Raw genomic sequence first — 20,614 nt, 5'->3', positions numbered from 1 at the left:
ACCCCCGAGGCGGCTTCTTTGGGGAGGGATGGGACATCTTGAACGTCACCTCACCTGGCAAACACTGGAAACACCGAAACAACATTCTCTCGAAGAGTCACCTCCGAGAGCCTTTGGAGCCCGACTTACGCACACGCTCACACTTTGTTCACCCTCAAACACAGTCAGGAGGAAGAACAGGGTGACCGCTTTCCTCCCGGGCCACCGCTGGTCAAGGACTGAACGGCGTCCCGGCGGCAGCTGTTGGGGGCAGTTTTGGGTGAAAAATGCTTCTCTGGCAATATGCCCAGTCACCGTCAATGGTGGGTCACGAAGCCAGAGGCAGGTTTATTCTTCTGGGGAGAAACAGGCCTGGTTTATTCTCTAAATCTTGGAAAATGGGAGCAAAAGGTGAGAACATTTGTCTTGCAGGGAGGGATATCTGAGGAGGAAAGTCCCTGGAGCTGGCCAGGTGGTAGGGACCAGTGGGAGTGGGTCTCGGGTTCAGAGGCGAAAATGGGGACTCAAAGGGGCCAGTCCATGGGGTCACAGCAGGGTCTCCAATCCACTGTTTATCTTTCCAGAAACCTACTGGAAACCACTGCATATTTGCTCTCCACAGCTTTTAGGGAAAGGTTAAAAATAATATTTTTGGCTAGAATTGCACCACAACAGTGTGGTAAGAAACGCAGATTGGCAACGATACATATCTCTGGTGAGAACCAGCCACATACCTGACAATTTGCTAGGCTTTTAAAGTCTTCTCAGGCCGGGGGTCCCTGGGGTGGGCTGGATAATAAAGAACCCGGAGGGCAACAGAGGCGGATGGGAACCTCCAGGCCACAGGTCCATGGGAGTTGGGGGTGGAGATGGCTTCAGGGAGGAAGTTTCCAACATTCAGCACCCCTGAGTGCTCCAGCCTGGCTGCGCAGTGTCCTAGGGGCTTGTTAGCAACGCAGACTCCCAGCCCTCACCCCAGACCTATCGAATCGGAGCTGTGTTTTAACAAGACCCCGGTGATTCGCAGGCGCAGTACAGTTTGAGAAGCACTGTCCTGGACTTCGGGAGCAGGGAGGCTGCAGCCTGGCGCTGTGGTCACAAGGCCTGGCCAGGGAGGGCTGTGGAGGGGACGGGGCAGGGGGGGGGGTGCTGGCAAACTCTGAAGCTGTCTGGGTTAGTATGCTTCCCACCTGCTTTGATGTGAGCCCCAGGGGCACCCGTAGGCTACCCTGCCCTTCCTCACCAAGGACAGCTACACTTGCTTAGCTCTCAAGGCAGGTGTCCCCAAATGCTCCGATTAGTAGCCTCACACCTGGCTGCAGGGAAATTCTGAGACCTGTGAGTTGAGCTGCCCAGAGAATCAGGGTCCCACGGGGGAGGGGGCTGGGCAGAATGGAGGCTGTCAGGCCGGGAGGCCCCTGTCCCTCCCCTGCTCTGCAGGAAAAGCCTCAGCAGGGCTCAGACGCTCCTGCAGGGAGAGGTGCCCTGTGGAAGTTTTCCCAGAGTTTTCCTCTTGGAGTAGGAGGGGTGAGCGCTCAGAAGGAAAATCCTGGGAGCTCAGGGACCCCAGCTTTGCGGGGGGGAGGGGATAGGCAGGGCCTCTGGAACAACGCATTTTTACAGGAGCAAGCATGAACATAACAGATGTCCCAAAGCCCGGGCCCAGGGCTGCGGACACGAAGGGCTGGAGGAAGGGGTGGGGCCAGGGGTGGCCCGGGGGCTGCAGCGCCACCCGCCGGCTCTACAGCACTCTCTCTTCACTGCACGGTGGGGCGATTCTCCGCAGGTTTTCCCTGACTTTAATGAATTCGGGGGCGCGGTCCTCGTCCTTTTCTGGTGGTTTTTCCAGCTGAGGAGAGAGGAAAGGTGTGAAGAGGGTGGGGCCAGGGCAATTTCAACTCTCAACAGCCACTGGGTCTGGACCAAGGGTCCTCTCTGGGGAAACAGAACCAGGGATCAGTTTTGCCACCAGCCTGGTAGCTGGGGAGATAGAGTATAAGACTCAGTTCTCCCTGTGAAGCCTAATTCAAATTGTTTACCTCATTCGGGCCTCAAGTTCCTCATCTCTAAAATGGGAATGCGCCTGGTTCAAGGGCAGTTGTGAGAGTGAAGTCAGAATCAACGTGCAATCGATTGGGCCAATGAGGAAACTGAGGTTCAGAGAGGGGAAGCCACTGGCCTGAAGTCACACAGCGAAGTGAGTGGCAGAGTGAGGACGCAGGCCAGTAGTGGACTCATGATGCGGTCCTCATTTTGCTCAATTAGCCGCTGCGGCCACATGCAGAGACATTCTTGGAGGAGGCACTGGCGGGGCCAGGCTGGGTGCCCCTCTCTCACCTGGTTGAGCCTCTGCTGCCGTCTCAGCAGCTCCTGCTCAAAGGGACACTGCAGCCGTTTGGCCTCCAGCTCCTCTTTCTTCTTCTTGATGAGCTGGTTCCGCCTGCGGTGCTCCAGGACGCGCTGCAGCTCGGGCTTGCTGTCCACACCCAGGCCTCTGAGGTGGGGGGAAGCCGTCAGGAGACCCCAACTCTCCCATCCCGGTCTCAGGGCTGTACCCTGTAGTGACACCAACCTACACCATTACCTCATGCAATCCTGGCAGCCCGGCATGGGGCTGGGAGGTGGAACCCTTCCTGTCCCATCATAGGAGAAGGGACGGGAGGCGCACAGGAGCTCAGGCACCAGCCTAAGTCCCAGCTACAAAGGGGCTTAGTGAAGATTTGCAGAGACCAGGCTTTATGTTATTTCAGGTTATTTACTCAGAATATGTTTCCAGGGGTGGAACTGCTGGGTCAGGCTCTTTTAAAAGATTTTGGACGAATTTCCATCTACCCCTTAGAAAAGGTAATCCAATTTATACTTCTGTGAACAGTGTACAAGGGCATCTATTTTCCCCACCGTCACCACCCAATCCTTTTGTATTTATGAATCTTTTAGGCAAGAAATAATATCCGGTTTTCATGTTTCTTTGATTAGTCACATCAAACAGCTTTTGAGATGTTTACCAGCTATTTGCAGTTCCTCTTTTGTGAACTAACTATACCTGTCTTTTGCTTATTTTTTCCTTATGGATTTATGAGAGGTCTGTAGATATTAATTTTTGTCTGTTATCTATATTGCAAATATTCCCCGATTTGTCCTTAGGCTTTTAAAAAATTGTGGTAATGGTTTTTGACGTTAAAAGGGTCATCCTTTTTATGACTCTAAAAGGAAACCAGAAAAACACTCATGATATACTGAGGAGAAAATAAGAAACAAACGACATCAACGATACAAAATGTTGTCTGCTGGAAGATCCTTTGCACACAGCTGAAAACAAGAATGAAAATCTCAGCTCGTGCCAATACTAGAAGTGGCCAGGAGAGGGAGCTGCGAAGGCGCCACTGCCTATTTTTTCTGGCACTGATGAGCTGGGACTATTTTCCAGGACCCAGAGTGGACAGAGGCTCAGCTTCCCTGTCCCCTGGCGCAGTTCTAGCCCTGCCACCTCAGGGCTGTCTCTCTCACTGCCCCCTCCAGGATTGCGACACTCCTGCTTGAGACCCCTCCCAGGACCACATGGTTCCTCTGGTCTACCTCACAATCTATGCTCCAGTCGCACTGAGCAACCGGTGTTCCTGTCCACTTGCACATGCTCCTCCATCTGCTGGTAACATACTCCGTCAAAGCACCCATCGTACCACCTGATTATGCCTCCATCCCCTCTGTGAGGGCAGGAGTTTCCTTCTAGGACACCCGGAGTCTGGCACTGTGCCCGGCACATAGTAGGTGCGCAGGAAATGTGAGAATGTAGCAGTCAGGCACACAGTGGGTAGATGGGTGGGAGAACGGGCTTTTGGACCTTCACAGTTTCTGTTGGTAACCATGTGGGGTACCTTCAGCCCTCCTCAAGCTCCCAGGATTACCACCAGGCCTGCCTCCCACGAGGGGCACCTCCTCACGCCCCAGCAGGCCGAGGCAGCTGAGCACAGTTCCCACCTTCTGTGGTTCATGAGCAGCTCTCGGTGCAGCTCCTGGTGGCTCCGGGAGGCCTTCACGGGGTTCAGCAGCTTCTTGGGCTTGATGAGCTCCGGGTTCCACTCTCTGTACTCGGGCCGGGCCATCAGGCCACCGATGTCTGCCCGTTCCCTCTGGATCTCTGAGTACATGGAGGCTGTAGAGATGGGAGCTGGTCAGAGCAGGTCACAAGCTCACCCACCCCTGTGGGCACAGTGGAAGGGCAAGGGTTTTGGTCACTTTGGCCACCTGCTACTGTGTAGCCTGGGCAGACCAGCTGGCTTCCCGAGCTGCAGTTTCCTCAACTGTGAGATAAAAATCACTGAACCTGTGCACAGGGTTGTTGCAAGGACTAGATATGATGTCCGTAAAGTGGGGTACCGAGGCACAGTGCTACTGGGCCACAAAGTATGGGCTGGCCCGTCTCTGAACAAACAAGTTCCCTCCTGTGGAAGGGATTACACTTGAGTTTCCATTTTTCAATAAGCTCAGAAAAATAAAAAAATATTTTAAAAGAGCAATATGTACTTATTAAAGATAATTTGGATGAATGCCACAATTAAAAGAAAACATCACCCCTTATTGTCCAACTTCCCTATCCATAATTCCAAATTCCTCCGTAGAAGCTCCAGCTTTTCTCCTTCCCCAGATCAAAGAGGAGAGTGTGAAACCCCGAGGCTGCTATGCCTCTGATTACAAAGGGACAGCTGTCATCTTTAAGCAGATGTCTGGCTTCTCTGTGGCCTCATTTCTACCATAGCAACTTGAAATTGGTTAATTTACTTGAAATTCAGGCAGAAGGGCTCACTCCTCTACAAGCTGGCTAGATATCCTTGAAGTGCTCCAAAGCAAGCGCAGAGAGAGAGAGAGAGAGAGAGAGAGAGAGAGAGAGAGAGAGAAACATAGTTCTTAAGAAAAAGTCTCAGGGGGCATGACACAGCCTGGCCATTAGCTACTTATAGTAATTAGAGTGAACACTTAGGCACTGGCTCTGCCCCCTTTATGAGTCTGCTTTCCTGAGGTTGAGCCTCTTCTATATGCCAGGCACTGACTGTCTGGTCTGGTGCATATTACACACTTAATATTTGTTGGTAATTGGTAATAGAAACTTTGAGATTGTACAGATGAGGAAGCCAAAGCTCACAGGGATTGGTCATGGGGAACCAGTGCCTTAAGGCATGTGGTTTCCATGGGGCAACTAAAGGGGTTTGTCCCCACTTCACACACCAGGGTCAGATCCCCCCTCTTGAGGGCCACCATGTTGCCTTTGGACGGACCTTCACTTCTCTTATCCCCCCACCCCCACCCCCTTACTGGGAAGAGGATGAAAGCCATTCTCTGCCTGACTGGGTTTTATGGCTGAACAGGAGCTCTCCAAGTAAACCAGACAGGGATGGTGGGTCTGTGTGAAAACCTGGAAGTGGGAATAGCTCGGTGGGGTTGGAAATGCAGAGGTTGGTAAGTTGCAGTGTGACATGCCAGGGAGTGCAGGCGTCACAGAGAAGGCTATGCTTTGTAAATGGTGGCACACCAGACACGTCTTGGCATTTCTATTCATACCCATCACAGGGTGATTTTAAGAAGATTAAGAGAGACCACATTTGTGAAAGTGCTGTGTAAACTGGAAAAATGTTAATTATTTATATTTTGGATGTAGCCAGATTACGTGTCAGAGCATAAACATACCTGCTAATTTTTTCCCCTTGAATTCACATGATCAGAATTGTTTCTAAAACAAGAATGCTAATTAATTCCTTTCTCCTCCTTTTTATCATTAGGCTGCTTGTTTTCTGATTGTATCCTTCCTAATCTTTTGGTCCTCACAAGATAATTGTGGTAGTATTTGGTGATTAGTTAAAAGAAATGGGCACTTGACAAAAGAAAAGTTGGCTTAGCAATTTCCTCCCTGTTTAGAAATGTGAATATTTTCTTAGTCTGTGGGATTAAGCTGTCTGGGAGCCTGTGCCTTAGAACACCCTGATTCGGATTGGAGTTTGGGGAATTTCCCTCCTTAGGATGCCTGTTCCCATGACCAAGTCTCACCAACTGCTTATCTGAGTAATTCTCAGCTACATTCCATCCCGGTTGTTACCACACCACACTTAACTCTGCAGCTCCTTGGCTATCTGTCCCTTAGTCCCTTTGTGACTCAAACCTTCCAGTGCTTCCTAATTTTCAACAGTCACACCATCTTTAAAACAACTAAGTGTATGTAGCCAAACCAATAAGGCAGGAAACAGAAATAAGTTGTATAACTTTAGGAAAGGAGAGGGCAGAATTAATATTTACATAGGATATCATTATCTTCCCAGAATACCTAAATGCATGAACAGAAAAGCGTTTGGGACTAATGAGAGAATGAGAGAGTTCAATAGTGGGCAGATATAAAGAAGTATGCAGTTTGGCTCAGTGGTTAGAGCGTCGGCCTGCGGTACAGAGAGACCCGGGTTCGATTCCCGCTAAGGGCATGTACCTCGGTTGCAATTTGTCCCCGGCCCTGGTTGGTCGTGCGGGTGGCAACCACTCGATGTGTCCCTTCACATCGATGTTTCTCTCTCTCTTCCTCTCTCTCCCTCCCGCTCTGTCTGAACAAAAAAATGCAAAAATGTCCTCGGGTGAGGATAAAAAAAAAAAAAAAAGAATATGCAAAACCAAGAGCGCTGGCACAACAGGAATGGTCACTGGGAAGGTACATGATAACAAACATTCATTCTACAATATGTTTGGGTTCCAATAATTTTCCAGGTATTGTGATAGATACGGGACACACAGAAGTGAATGAAGCAATCAAGGTTCCTGCTCTCACAGGACTGACATTCCCCTAGGGAGGCAGACAGTCCATGGGCCTATAGAAATAAACAATAACAACCCATAAGGAGCCTGCTGATGGAACTGGGGGGCTGGGAGAGAGACCAACAGCAGGGCCCACCTGCAGCCAGGTGCAGGGGAAGGCCACTCTGGCAGGCAACATTTAAGATCTGACGGTTGAGAAGGAGGAGGGAGGCTGTTTGGGGCTAAGCGATCCGCACGTGTGACTAATGTACCTTGAACAAGCTTGGTCTGTTCGGGGAACAAAAAGGCGTAGTGTTCCTGGAGTGGCCTGAGCAAGCGACCGGGAGAGGGGAGTGAGTGGGTGGGTTCAAGTCTGGAAAAGATCGCGCCGCATTCGATTTTTAAAGGCCAGTCTCACTGCTGTGTGGGGGACACTGTCAGCAGGTTTGGAGAATTTTTTATTCGACTTTGGTTTCTTTCACCGCCCATGGGCAGTCTCTGTTTCTCCCGTTACATTCCAGAGGAAAACATCTGTTTGGCCAGGCTGAGAACCTTCACCCGTAAGTCACCAGCTAGCCAATGCATTCGCTGCCCTGGGGTCAGGCCCCCAACGCGAGGGTGGGGCGCAGTCACTCCGCGTCTGCGGAGAAGGGGGGCCCTGCAAGTTATGTAGCCAGCCCTGCACCCCAGGTCCAATCAGTGAGCAGCTCTGGCTCAACGCTCTGTCCAGACCTTTTATAAAACATGAAATCAGCGGTGAGCTGTGGGGGATGGTGTTTGTCACAGGCCAGGGGGTTGTGGTGGCTGGGACAGGGACCCTGAAGGATGTGGCTGGTTCTTCAGCCCAGAGCTGCGGGCTGGGAAAACGGCTGCCCTTCCCAGTCAGGGTGCGGGACTCCAGCAGTCAACAGTGTGGGGCAGGGGCAGGGGCGGGGGCAGGGCTCAGAGAGCTGCTGGGCTAGCCTTCCTGCCTTTTGTTAATCAAAAGAGGCCTCCGAGTAGAGTAGAAGAGCTTCACACACACACACACACACACACACACACACACACACACACACGCTGGAACAAAGGAAGCTGCTCCCCAAAATGCGGGTGACTCAAAATCTGGGGGCCAGCTGGGCCTCCTGACAAGAGGTGGAGGTCACGCCTCTCAGGCTGCTAGGGTGTCCTGAGAGATCCGAGACTCTGGGGGAAGTGACCATGATGGGCAAAGAGGTGAGGTGAGGTGAGGTGAGCATTAGGTCATCACTGCAAAGAGAAAAGATGGGTGTCCAGAGGAAGAGGCAGTGGAGGAGAAAGCTAAGTGGCTAGTGACTATCCTTCACTGGTTGAATGAAGCTTAGGTGTGTGGATGTTGGAGCCACTAGAACCTGGGTTGTATCCGGCTGTTCTTAGTTCTGGGCAGGCTTTCCTACCCTCTGCAGCAGGAGAGTTGAACTATACAGCCCTAGGCCCAAATCCAGCCCTTTGGAACACAGCCACGCCCACTCATTACTGACTGCCTATGGCTGCTTTCCACTGAACAGCAGAGGAGAGTGGGTAGGTAAGCTGCTCTCGATCAGCACCCTTTATGAGGTTGTTGCAAAATGAATGAGGTGATACTTGCAAGGTGCTGGGCAAGTGCCTAGCACAGGGTCAAGGACTCTAAGAGCTGGCCCCCAGGCAGCCGTGACAGCAAGGCCGGTTGTGCACCACACCACCCAGGGCTTCACGCCTGTAGATTACACTGTGAGCGGGGCCCTGGGATTGCCCGGGGCAGCCACCATTAGCTGTTAGCAATGACCACTAATAAATCCCATTCCTAGTCTTGGATTGAGCTTTCTCATCTTCCCTAAAAACTGCACTGGTTACACCAGGGATCTGCACATTGGCATCACCAGAGGGAGTTAGAAAAACACCAATGCCTGAGTCCCACCCCAGGGATTCTGGTTTAATTGGCTGGAGGCAGCCTGGCCTTTGGGATTTTAAAATAGTTCCCAAGGTGATTCCAACAGTCAGCCAACTCTGTAAACCATAGAGAATATCCATCTATATCTATATCTATATCTATATCTATATCTATATCTAATCTCAAGCTTCTTTGCTTTGGCCTGAGTGATTTCAGCTGACTTGTTGGGTACATCTGATTAAAGTCACAGTTCTTAGAGCTCTGTGACCTTGGATAAAACCCTCCTCCTGTAAAATCAAGATGCTGGGAAGACTGGATGAGCTAAGGAGCCGGGCAGGGGTGGCTAAATGGAGTGTTTTGCATGACTACAAGATGGGCAAATCATTCACCCTTAATGTGTGGACTGTGGGACCGACCTCGTATTTTGGGTGAGGGTGACAGTAGGTCAGAGGAGAGACTGGGAGATTGTCCTGTAGTTCTTCTCTGGTTCTGCTGATGACCCAAGAGGTCCCATGGCTCCTCCCCAAAACTCAGAAGGATGTCAGCCCCACCCCAGACATGGCTCAGCGGGCATCACTAACTGCTCCCAGGGTGGAGCAGGCATGGCTAACGTTAGGGTGGTAGCAGCTCCCTCCCCTCCCCAAAGGAGAGCAACAGGAAGAGACCCAAGGAAAGGGGGCTGATGGAGACCCAGGTCACAATTCACCCTGAAAATAGCTGTGGGGCCCTACGCTGTCTAAGGCTTTAATGTCCCCTTCATCTGCCCTTCTGCTGGTGATTCTGGCTCTGGCTTTGATGACATCAATGATAACAAATGCACATGAACGAGTAAAACAACATGGTTGAGGCAGATATTTTGGAGAAGACAGACTGGGCTTGAATCAAGGCCACATCCCTTCCTAGCTGTGTGACTTTAGGCAAATAGCTTAACCTCTCTGAGCCCCTGTACAGTGGGGGTAATAGCATTACCTACTCATGGGGCTGTTTGGAGTAAAATAACACAATGTGCATGACGTGATTAGAGTGATGCTCAATGAGGGCAAACTGTGGTCCTTCTGACCTCAGGGGTCCCGTGGTGAGCGCTGGACATTTGATGAAGGCTCACTCACTTCCATTTAGGTCTCACAATCACCCTAGGAGGCAGCCAGTGGTACTATTTTATTATTTCTATTCTGTAGATGAGAAAATCGAGGCTCAGAGGGGTCAAGCTACTTGTCCCAAGATACACAGAATAAATGGCAAAGCTGGGGACTTCAGACTCCTAATTCACTCCACTATCCTCCAGGCGTACTATCTTTCAGTCAACAACATAGGTTTACATCTCTTTTCTTTCTCTGATACTCAAGACACCCCAATGAAGAGGCTGTGTGAGCCCATTTATAGATGAGAAAATAGAGGCCTGGTAACTGGAGGATACCCAGCCCATATGAAATACCAGTTCTCACTGGGGAGCCTGGCCCAAGAAGCTTTGGGCTTAAGCCAGACTCCACAGGCCTGACTGCCCGTGGTGGCCTTCCTCCCCTCCTTCGCCCTCCCTCCCCTTGCCCTTGTTCCTTGTTGCTGTTCAAGCTGCTGGGCTCGGAACACACCCACCGACCTACTTGCTTCACCATTTCATGAGGTGGAGGGGCAGAGAAGAGAGGCTTTGAAAATAACCACCAGCAAAGCAGAAAGAGGCATTCAGTACAAGTGACAAGCGTGGCCACTGGATTTCCCAACGCTTCTCGCTTTTTCCCTCCCTGTGGGGAAAGTGCCGTTTGTATTTCACTGGCCAGCAACCAAAGAGCTGTGTGTCTGGGAGCCGCCAGCAGCCTGTGGCCTGGAGGCAGCCTCTCCATCCCAAGAAAAAATGACCAAGACAAACTTCCTGAACATTCTGCTTGGGGCCCCTGGGACCTTGCCGTCCCTGGACTGGACATGGAAGGTCCTTAGCAAGGTTGGTGGAGAGTGTTGCAGCTGATCAAGGAACAAGCGTCAACAGAGCAGATATTCCTGCTGGCCCCCCACTGGCACGATGCCAGCCACTCCACTTGGTGGACACCTCAGGGGAAAGATCCTGGCTGGTACTTACCACCAACAGAGCTAAGAGCCACTCAGGACCCAAGCCACCCGGAAACCCAGGTGCTGGGGCTGCGTCACAGACAGGAAACCACCCAGGTTTGGTAGCAGTTCCCAAAAGTGACACGTCCGATCCTATAACCCCTGACGTCTGGCCCAATCCCAGACTTTCGGCCTCATCCCGCAAAATGCAAAAGCCAAATTCACCAGAAGGGCAGGTGGTTGGCACGTTAACATTGCAACGTACCAATTACTGTGCTAAGCACCCCACAGCCCCGTGTCATGAAATTCTTACAACAGAGTGAGGTGGGTACTCTCGCTGCCCCATTCTACAGATGAAGACACTGAGGCTCCGAGGGGCCGTGGGATTTCCCCAGATCACACGGCCAGTAGATGAAGGCTCCGGAGTCCGAGTGGAGCCGGCTGGAGCCAGCGCCTGCCTCTCAGTGCCGCCCGGCAGCCTTTGTCCATCAGCGACGGAGAGAATTAAACTGCCACACTGTGTGGTAGCGGACACGGGGGCGCCAGATTGTGTACAAACTCAGGTTTATCTGAGGAAGACAGAGATCAACAGGAATGGAGGGCAGTGTCTGCGAGCTCCCTCCACTGTTCTCCTTTCCTCTCCCCAAGCCGGGGTGCCGGGGGCACCTCCCTACTCCTTCACAGGTGGGCACAGCTCTGCTCCCGGCAGCCCGCCCAACTGCTCCAGGGCTGCCCTCCTCACCTGCACCCCCTCCTGGCACGGCACCCAGTTCCCAACAGGTGAAACAGAAAAGAAAAGGCCTTACTTATCGGCTGCTTGGCGGGGAAGGGAACCGGGATGGTGTCGCCGGGCTCTCACTCCACCTGGAAGTCCCGACTAGCTCGGGGGACCGCCGCCTCCAAAGGGCGGTCCTTACACCCCGGGGAATCGCTGGCAGCTGAAATGTGCCAGCGAGTGAGCAGCTTTGCATTCCTGTTTATTCTGGTATCAATAAAAAGGAACTGTTACTATAGTAACGGATATTTCACTTAGTGCGTAGCCACTTCCACGATGTGGAACACGGTGTCCAAGCCACACGTTTGAGGGACACAAATAAACACCTATTTGGTCAGATTGTTGCGGAACAGACACCTGCCAAGCTTTGTTCTGTGGCGGCATTTCCGTGTTTCTAATGGAAGGTCGGCAGGAGTGCAGCCCAGCCCTCCTGCTGCCTGGGAAGCAGGCTTCCTGCTGGCATGCCCGGTGTGGGGGTCTCCGGGCTGGGAAGGGCGGGGCCCCCCACTGATGGGTCCAAAACTCCACACGCATTATTGACTCCATACCCTGAACTTCGTCTGGACTTCAGAGGGGCGCCAACAGGACGTTTCCCAGGCAGCGTGTGGGGGAGCGGAAGCCCCAGGCCCCCCTGGCTTGGGCACCAGCCCTTGTGGCAGCCACTCAATGCCCCTGAGCCTTGGTTTCTGTGTTTGTGAAATGTGGAGGCTCACAGGGTGGATGGGAGAAAACAGATGAGATTAGTGAAGGCATTTAGTCAGTGCCCAGCAAACAGGACTTTCCCTGGACTCGGTGTGACCTGAGGGCAGGCCCAGCACCCGGAGTGGGCCTGGCAGGTCATGCGTGCCACAGTCCTGGCTCAGTGAGTGAACGTGTGGATGCAAAAATAAAGACTGTGTGTAGTGCAGCCAGTGTGGCTCAGTGGTTGAGCATCAACCTATGACCCACGTACCAAGAGGTCGCTGGTTCGATTTCTGGTCAGGGCACATGCCTGGGTTGTGGGCCCAATCCCCAGTGTGGGGCATGCAGGAGGCGGCCAACCAATGTTCTCTCTCATCGATTCTCTCTCTCTCTCTCCTTCTCCCTTCCGCTCTTTCTAAAATCAATCAATAAAAAAATATTTAAAAAAAAACTGTGTGTAGACGCCAGAGGATGACTGGGGTGCTTACGGATAATGGAGGCGCGCTCCTAATTTCAGAATCAGTGTTTGCTCGAACATTCGAAAGTGTTTTCTAGCTTTTTATCATTATCCTTAGTCCCCTAGCGAGGAAGCTGGCATGTACCAGTCAAACTTGGCCTTCTTCCCACCTTTACTTCCTCGCGAAGAGTCTTGGTGTCTGTCCTCTTCGGCCTCTATATTCATTTAACCACCACTTACTGAGTACCTACTATGTTCCTGGCACTGTTCCAAGTGCTGGAGCGACAGTGTGAATGGGTCAGATAATATCTGTGCTCAGGTAACTACCTACATTCCCGGGAGAGGCCAGACCAGAGAGTAAGGAGAGAGAGAATGCTGAGCTTCAGAGGAGCTGCGCTGAGAGTGGTCCTGGGGGAGGGGACGGGAGGGCTGGAGCGAGGGGGTGGCGAGGAGTCAGGGGCTGAATGTCCCAGAGGGGAGCACCGCAGAGCGTGAGATGAGCTCCTGGAAGGCCCAGGGTGGGGATGAGCTGGGTGCGGTGCAGGAGGGCCAGTGGGGCTGAAGAAGGGGGCAAGTCAGGAATGTTCTGGGAGCCATGGCCAAGCTGGCCTTGTGGTGCCACTTAAGGGTCACAGGCTCTTGGGTAGAAAGTAATTTTCTGGAAACAATGTATGTTTCTTTCTGTTTCTTCTTTCTAAACTCTGCTTCTCTTGAGGTTCTTTGAATGGTAGCCTCCCCCAGCTTTCCATCCCGATGAGACTCACTGTCACTAAATTCTGACCCGGAGGACTACAACTCTGGTCAGCCCACTCTTCAGCCCTGGGCCCATCCACATGCTGTCCTGCTCCACAGGTGACTATCTGGGCATTTCCTGGGGCCCGCAGTGATTTGTCTGAACCAATCCAGTGCTCGCTGACAGCTGGAGGAATACAAGGGATGCTGGAGCAGGGGGACCCCTGACAGCGTCTGCTCCCTACTTGGAGAAGACTACCCCATAATGCAGCTCACTCCAGGGGAGCAGACTCTGACAGTTCCCGTGCCAGCAGGACGTCCAATCCTACTTTTGTTCCCTTTATTGGAAGACTCTAATGGTAACCTCAGAGCAGCTGAGCGCCAAGGAGAGTTGGGCACGAACCCCACCCTGAGGCTGGGCGCAATTTTCCCCAGGCAGTTGGGACTCACTGTACTTCTTCCACTAAAGCTCTTCTCAGGGTTCAACTTGTGTACAAACCCATCAGGCTCACCCACTAGACTGCCACCTGCGGGCAGGGGCCTCCCCTCATCATTCTTAGCACTCCTGCCCGGGACCAAGGTCGATAACAACTGTTGACATGCAGACACCAAAAGCATCAACTTCCCTGAGCTTGTGACAGCACCATCCTGCTGTGTGTGTGTTCACGTGTGTGCATGCATGTGTGCCTGTAACTGTGTGCGAGATCAGTGATCAACAGCCACTGTGTCCCAGCCACACCCCACCAGGAAGAGATTATGCTACACCCCCTAACAGGATGCAGCCAATGGCATGTCTGTTTATTGACCTGAAAAGATGTTCACTTCATGTTTGGTAGAAAATCAAACTGCAAAACTAATAGCTTACTGTTGACCGGAAGCCTTACTGGTAACACAAACAGTCGATGAACACCTATTTTCTGTGTTATATGTATTATGTAATGTATTCTTACAATACAGTAAGCTAGAGAAAACAAAGTGTTACTGAGAAAATCAGAAAAGTACATTTACAGTATTATTTGGAAAAATTCACTTGTAGTGGACTCGTGCTGTTCAAACCTGAGTTGTTCAAGGGCCAACTGCATATACATAGAGAACCAGTCTGGAGACATATACACTAATCTGTGAACAGAGGTCAGGTCTAGATCAATGTATGTCCAGCGACACTACCAGGGATCACTTAGAATGAGCGTTAAAATGGAATTATGGGCCATGCTTCTGGCTGGCTGTTTCAGAACCTATGAGGGAGGGGCCTAGGAATCTGGGTTTTAACATATCCCCTGGGGATGTATTTATATTCAGGACTTGGAGAACCGCCATTCTGCGGCACAAAATTACAGGCTCTTCTCCCTTGTCACTAGATTTTTGTAGTGTTTGTGGCTTTAAAAAGACAAGCAAGCATAGATTTCTTTTGCTATCAGAAAAAAGCAATAAAGATTAAAAATATGAAAAAGAGCCACCTTTCCCGACTAACTGTTTTTATGATTCACACTGGTTCAGTGGTGTCCTGTGAATACCGGAAAGCAGAGGTCCTGGGGAAAGGAAACTTGCAGCAGTTTACTGCAGGCTGAACTCAACCCCAGGGCCGCCCCTGCCTGGGTCTGCGTGGCTTTCCCTGGGGCCTTCCGGTCTCCCGAAAGGAAGGACTGTGGACTCCTAGGGGCCCGGGGATCAGATTCAGTCTGTGCAGGACTGAAGGGCGATCCCGGTGCTGAGCACACCCCCACACACTCCCTTCCTGTCCCTGGCAAGTTCGTTTTCTGGGGAACAAGAGAAGCAAGAAGAAGGGGCGGTCAAGACCACGAGAGGCCGTCGTGAGTGGGAGCTGGGCAGTCTTCCTGCTTCCGGGGCCTGGGCTGCACCTTGCTTTACAAACTCCCAAACCATCTTTCCTTTCATTTTTGCCCCTTTTCTCCAAGCCGCCAGGCGCCTGGAGCAGTTTATCTGGGTCTGCAAACATCAGACAAGAAGTTCCCATGGCAACTCAAAACTTCCTCCCCAGCCCAGTATTCATTTGAAATCTCCAAGGCCACTTTTCAAGCCTCAGTGAGGGTTTTGAGAGCCACCCACACAACTCTAGGCTCTAACCTCCCCCCACATCCCCTACATGCTGGGCTGAAAGGAAACTGGGGAAGGGGGGCCGGGGTAGGGAGAAGCTGCTTTGCTTTGGCAGAAACACTTGTCATGGGATCTACGGAGAGATTACAAAAGTAATGAGAGTTGCCTTTACAACAAGTTTGAACTAAGAGGAATTTACCCGGTGGAGGGATTTCAAGCGTGAAAACAGGAAAGTGCAAGGGAGTGGGAAGAATTGAGTCTTGTTTCAGAAAGCCGGTTGTCAACCCAGCTGCAATTAGGCAGTTAATCTGATCTCTCAGCTGCAGAAGGACCCTGGGATGCCCCCTCCCCCAGTACATTTTAATTCACCTGTAGCCACACAAGTGATGGACAGTGGATTTGGGGATGGGAAAGGGATGTGCGTGAGGGTGAGTGTCAGTGTCAGTGTGTGTGTGTGTGTGTGTGTGTGTGTGTCTGTGTGTACAGAGGAACCTGGGCAGATCATAGCCTGTCAAACCAAGTTCCATGATTCCTGGCAGTGGGGTTGTAGACACGCAAATAAAAATGTAGCATGCCCAGTTAAATGTGAATTTCAGATGAGCAGTGACTTTTTCTTAGACTCTAAAATATTCACTGAGCATCTGAGATTCAAATGTAACTGGACACCCTGTATTTTTCCCGGCAGCCCTACTCAGATGGAGACTCTTGCTGCCCCTCTGGCTGCCTAGGGGAAGCACAGTTGCCTATACCCACAGGCACCTGGGCAGGTGTTCCTCTGTCTGTGCTTGTCTGCCCCCCTGTCATGCTTCCCTCCCGGCCAGGAACCTGGCCTGAGCTCCAGGTAGGATGCCTGGAACTGCAGGTGGACCTTTACCACAGCACTGCGTGGCCCACTGGGCATGGCCGAGTGTGAGTGATTCCCCAGAGGTGACCCCTTCAGCTCAGTGCGTCAGAGCCTGGGCTCTGCTGTCAGTGTAGACACCACTCCTGGCTCCACAGATGGACAGCTAGGTGACCTGGTGACCTTCAACTACCCATCTCATCGTGTCTAAAATGGGGCATTCTTTTGAGGAGATACAGCATGGGAAGCCCTTCACATAGTGCCTGCCCCAGAGTCTGGGCTCCAAAGTGGTAGCTGTTATCTTGACAACCCATTCAAGAGCATTAAAGATTTTCATCCAAGTAATAAAAGTGGGATCAAAGACTAGAGTCAGGCCCTGGCTGGTTTGGCTCAACGGTTAGAGCATCTGCCCATGGACCGAAGGGTTGCAGGTTTGATTCCTGGTCAAGAGCACCTACTTGGGTTGCAGGTTTCATCCCTGGCCCAAGTTGGGGTCCTGTGGGAGGCAACCAATAGATGAGTCTCTCTCACATGGATGTTTCTCTCTCCCTCCCTCCTTTCCACTCTACCTAAAAATCAATTGAGAACTATCCTTGAGTGAGGATTAACAACAACCACGAAAAGACTTAAAGCCTAGAGTCAGTACAGCCTCCGCAATGTAGAACATACACACAGGACCACACACACAAACTATGCACAGCAAAGACCGGAAGGAGACACCCCCGTGTCACCAGTGGCTGCTTATGGTTAGTGGGATTCTGGGTAAGGCTTCCTTCTCTTCATTCACTATTCCTCAAAATATTCATGGTGAGCCTGTATTATTTTAATATTAAGGAGTTTTAAAAAATAATTTGGGATAGCAATTTTTCTAAAGTGTTATGGTACTTTGGTGCATAACTTGAGACTACTGTGTAAAAATGGCTGCCATCTTGGGTTTGACTCCATGATCCTGTCTTTGGAGGCTTCTGAAGGAGGGGACCCTTGCCTCTTCACTACATGGCCCCGTTGGCTCCTCACCCCTCACTCTTACTCCTTGCTCTTCCTTGGTGTGAGACAGCCAAAGCACGCAGCCCTGGGTTTGAATCTCAGTTCCACCCCTGATAGGCTGTGTGACCTTAGGCAAGTCATATTACCTTCTGAGCCTCAATTTCCTCATGTTTAAAATAGAGGTTAATACTACTCACCTCCCTGAGAGAAGCGACATCTGTTTAATTTATCAGTACATCCCTGTACCTTGCATAGGCCTAGTGCATAACAGCGGTCAATAAATAAATATTGGTTGAATGATTAAATGAATCATGAGATGTACAGTTCTTGGCAGGGTGAGTGGCAATAACAAGCGACCAGCAATCATTTGCCCTTGCTATGACTATTCTCAGAAGGTGTGCAGACTTTGGCGTCATTGGACCCAAATTTGAATGTGTTTTCTACCTTTTAGTGGGATAGAAAAGGTTCCTTAGCAAGGCCATGGCAAACTGCTCAAGCTCTCTGGTCTCAGTCTCCTCATTCATTAAATGGCAATGACAATTAGCAGGGACTTTGTAGAGTTGGGAAGGGGGGCCAGCGGCACAGTGCCTGCTGCAGAGTAAGTGGCCCCAGTCACAGGTCTCTGCTCCCGTCCTGCTGTGTCGCTCTGTTTAGTACAGTTACCAGGCGAACATGAGACCCCTGGAAGGGCTCTAATATATCTGCTAGTTTGGATGGGTTGTGAGGGGAAAATGTTACCTTTGGAGCCAGGCTCCAGGCTGCAGCTCCAAGTTGGGGGGACCACCGTTTCACGTTAGAGATGCTTTTTCCTCATCTTTGTGGGAAGATAGGAACTGGGTGGGGACACTTAAGAAGAGTGCTTGGTGGGGAAATCACTGGAGCTGGGATTTGAAATCAGATTCATTTAATCCCTTTCTGCCAGCTCAGCTCAGCTCAGCCGGATTTAAGACCCTCCCCCAGGAAGGCGCCGCCAGCCCTGAAGTCTTGGCCAGCTCTTGCTTTTGGACTTAGAGAGCCCTTGTTCCAGTGTTCCCAAGCAGTTCTCCGCGGCGGGATCTCCCCGGGGCGGAGCCAGTCTAGGTGAGAAAGGCAATCGGTCCCAGAGCGGATGGCTCGCGGGGCAGGCAGGACCGCTGCAGACGCGCGCAGCCGGCCGCGGGCCTCCCGCTTTGGGCTCCAGGGATCTGCGGGAAGGGCCACGGGATGCGGAGGCTCCTTGCGCACTGCACAGGGTCACTGCCGGGTGAGCCCAACAGCTTTCTAATCACGTACCCCAACAGGCACCGACCCACAGGAGACCGATCTTCACCTCTCCCAAATGTCGCTCTCAAGCACAAAGTCCGGAAAGAAACGCTTACTGCGGACATTCTTTTTCTTCCTTCTACATTCCTGTGTTTTCCAAATTGTTTGTAATTTTATTTTCCTAAATAAAAAAATCGCCCACTGTCCTGAGTGGTAAAGTAATATGCTCACTTCAAAGAAACAACACGACAAACAGAAAACACGTCATTCAACTCTCATCCTCAAATACGACCGCCGTTGTATTTCCTTCCAAATCTTTTCCTCCTTAAATGACACAGAGAAAAAACGGTTCCTCGCCTTCCAGTAACTTGCTCTCCCCACTTCCCGGGTCACCTCCCCACACTCCCACCCCCAAGGTGATATCCTCCAGGACGCAGTTCCGTCCGCTCGCGTCCCTGGTCTCTCCCAGTCCCCGCGCTCCCAGGCCTGCGCGCGCCTCCGCGCACATGTGAGTCTCTGCCGAAGAGACTGGCCGGGAGGTGGAACCTCGCAGGACTTTTGTCATCAGAAAACAGAGTATGAGAGTTTGTGAGCATGCGAGCTCACACACAGGAATACCCGCCCCCCAAAGGAAGAATATAGGAAGGAAAGAAGGAAGGAAAGAAGAGAAGGGTAAAAAAGTAATTAAAAAGAAGCAAAGAAGGGATGAAAGAAGGAAAGGAAAAGAGGGAAGCAGAGCAATGATGGACCAAAGTGCCCGGTGGAGGGCTGGCCAAAGACCAAAGCCCGGTACGCCCATCGTGCCCACCTCGAGCTCTTCCCAGTCAGAGGCGGGGTGGCCTTTCCCCCCACTTACCCGACCTGAGCAGCACAGCCCGGTAGAGCCCCGTGGCCTCGGCGGGCCCCCGTGCCCGCTCGCCCAGCCTCTGCGCCATGCGCCCGCGCGCCCGACTTGCGGAGCCAGCACTGCGGGCGGGGAGCGCACGGTGCAGCGCAGTCCCGAGTCCGAGCGTCTCCGCGGCGGTGACGCGGCCCAGAGGCCAAAACCCGCCGCGGATCAGGTTACGGCGGCGCCCGGGTCGGCTGCCGGGCGTGGAGGCGCCGCAGGGGGAGGGACAAGGAGCCAGGATAAGGGTAGGTATACGAGCCCAGGTAGCAGGCAGGGTTCGAGTAAGCGTCTGATGCTAGGACTCCTGGCCCCGCGGTTTCAGGTCCACGGGGAGAAACGGGTGTTCTGATTCCCAGCTTCTGTCTCCCACCTACTCTTCTTCATTTCCCTGGCCGCTGGCCACGCAGAGTGCTCGTACAAGCAGATGTGGGGTTCTGAAGTGGCATCCTTGGCATTGGACCCCAGCGCCACCTATTAATAACTGTGTGATCCCACGATGTAATTACCTAACCTCTCAGAGTCTCAGTTTTCTTATCTGTAAAATGGGTACTTATCTCACAGGGTTGTGAGGATAACTGATATATCTTAGAACAGTGGCTAGCACAGAACAAACACTATATACTGGTATTTTAAAAAGTGTTCCAAGGCATCCTGGGGTGGGTGGCACTGAAAAGCAGGGGACTTCACCAGGGAAAGAAGGTTGGGGTGGGAAACTTGTGGACTCCACAAGATTGCTTTCTCTGGCTTTGTGGAATCTTTAACAGCAGAGATGGAAGGACCAAACAAGAGTCTAAAGGTGGAGAGGCAAAGTCAACCAGGCGGATTTGGAAGATACAAGAAACTGACAATTTTGATTTTCTACTCTTGTGTCTGGTGCTGTGCTAAGTCTCTTCTAAAACAAAATACTAATGTTTACTGTGAGCTTTATGTCCTATTTTGTTTCATCTTCACAATCCTATGAATTAGCATCTATTAGTCTTCCAATTTTGCAGATGAGCACACTGAGGCTCATAGAAGTTAAACAATTTCTCTGAGATCACACAGTATGGAGCTGGGATACAAACTCGAGTGGTCGGACATAGACATGGGCCTTGCTCATGGACTTGCTACAAAAGTGCTGAAGGGTATATTTATCTCTAGTTTAGAGATGAGATCATTGAGACTCAGGGAGGTGAGGTGACTTGTTCATGCTCACACAGCTAGTTGGAGAAGCCAAGACCCAATCCAGTCTTCACCCACAAAACTAGTGCCTCGCAAATCTACAGCCCCCCCTGGAGCTG

The 20,614-nt window shown here is 51.6% G+C and overlaps 1 protein-coding gene across 3 annotated transcripts; it reads right to left on the bottom strand.

Annotated features, from left to right (window-relative positions):
* Positions 1 to 1,126: 1,126 nt before the first annotated feature.
* FAM107A (family with sequence similarity 107 member A) lies at positions 1,127 to 19,503 on the bottom strand. 3 transcript variants are annotated; one of them, XM_036267560.1, is made up of 4 exons: positions 19,302 to 19,503; positions 3,958 to 4,132; positions 2,317 to 2,473; positions 1,127 to 1,828 (listed from the first exon to the last, which is right to left on the bottom strand). In XM_036267560.1, exons 1-4 carry the CDS (start codon positions 19,378 to 19,380, stop codon positions 1,721 to 1,723), a joined length of 519 nt encoding a protein of 172 aa, XP_036123453.1. In that variant the 5' UTR covers positions 19,381 to 19,503; the 3' UTR covers positions 1,127 to 1,720. The 3 variants fall into 3 exon arrangements, with proteins under 3 accessions (XP_036123453.1, XP_036123455.1, XP_036123456.1); XM_036267562.1 differs by lacking the exon at positions 19,302 to 19,503 and adding an exon at positions 11,482 to 11,605; XM_036267563.1 differs by lacking the exon at positions 19,302 to 19,503 and adding an exon at positions 11,418 to 11,436.
* Positions 19,504 to 20,614: the final 1,111 nt, after the last annotated feature.

Source organism: Molossus molossus, unplaced genomic scaffold, assembly GCF_014108415.1.
Source record: "Molossus molossus isolate mMolMol1 unplaced genomic scaffold, mMolMol1.p scaffold_m16_p_18, whole genome shotgun sequence".
In the NCBI taxonomy this organism is placed as follows: Eukaryota; Metazoa; Chordata; class Mammalia; order Chiroptera; family Molossidae; genus Molossus; species Molossus molossus.
The sequence above is the reverse complement of the archived record's forward strand: the minus strand, read 5'-3'. Positions and strand labels throughout refer to the sequence as shown.

Coding starts and splice junctions, on each gene's coding strand:
- FAM107A (XM_036267560.1), bottom strand. CDS start 19,380: ATGGCGCAGAGGCTGGGCGAGCGGGCACGGGGGCCCGCCGAGGCCACG. Junction 4,133..19,301: donor GGCTGTGCTGCTCAGGTCGG/GTAAGTGGGGGG, acceptor CCATCTCTACAG/CCTCCATGTACTCAGAGATC. Junction 1,829..2,316: donor GGCAGCAGAGGCTCAACCAG/GTGAGAGAGGGG, acceptor CTCTCTCCTCAG/CTGGAAAAACCACCAGAAAA.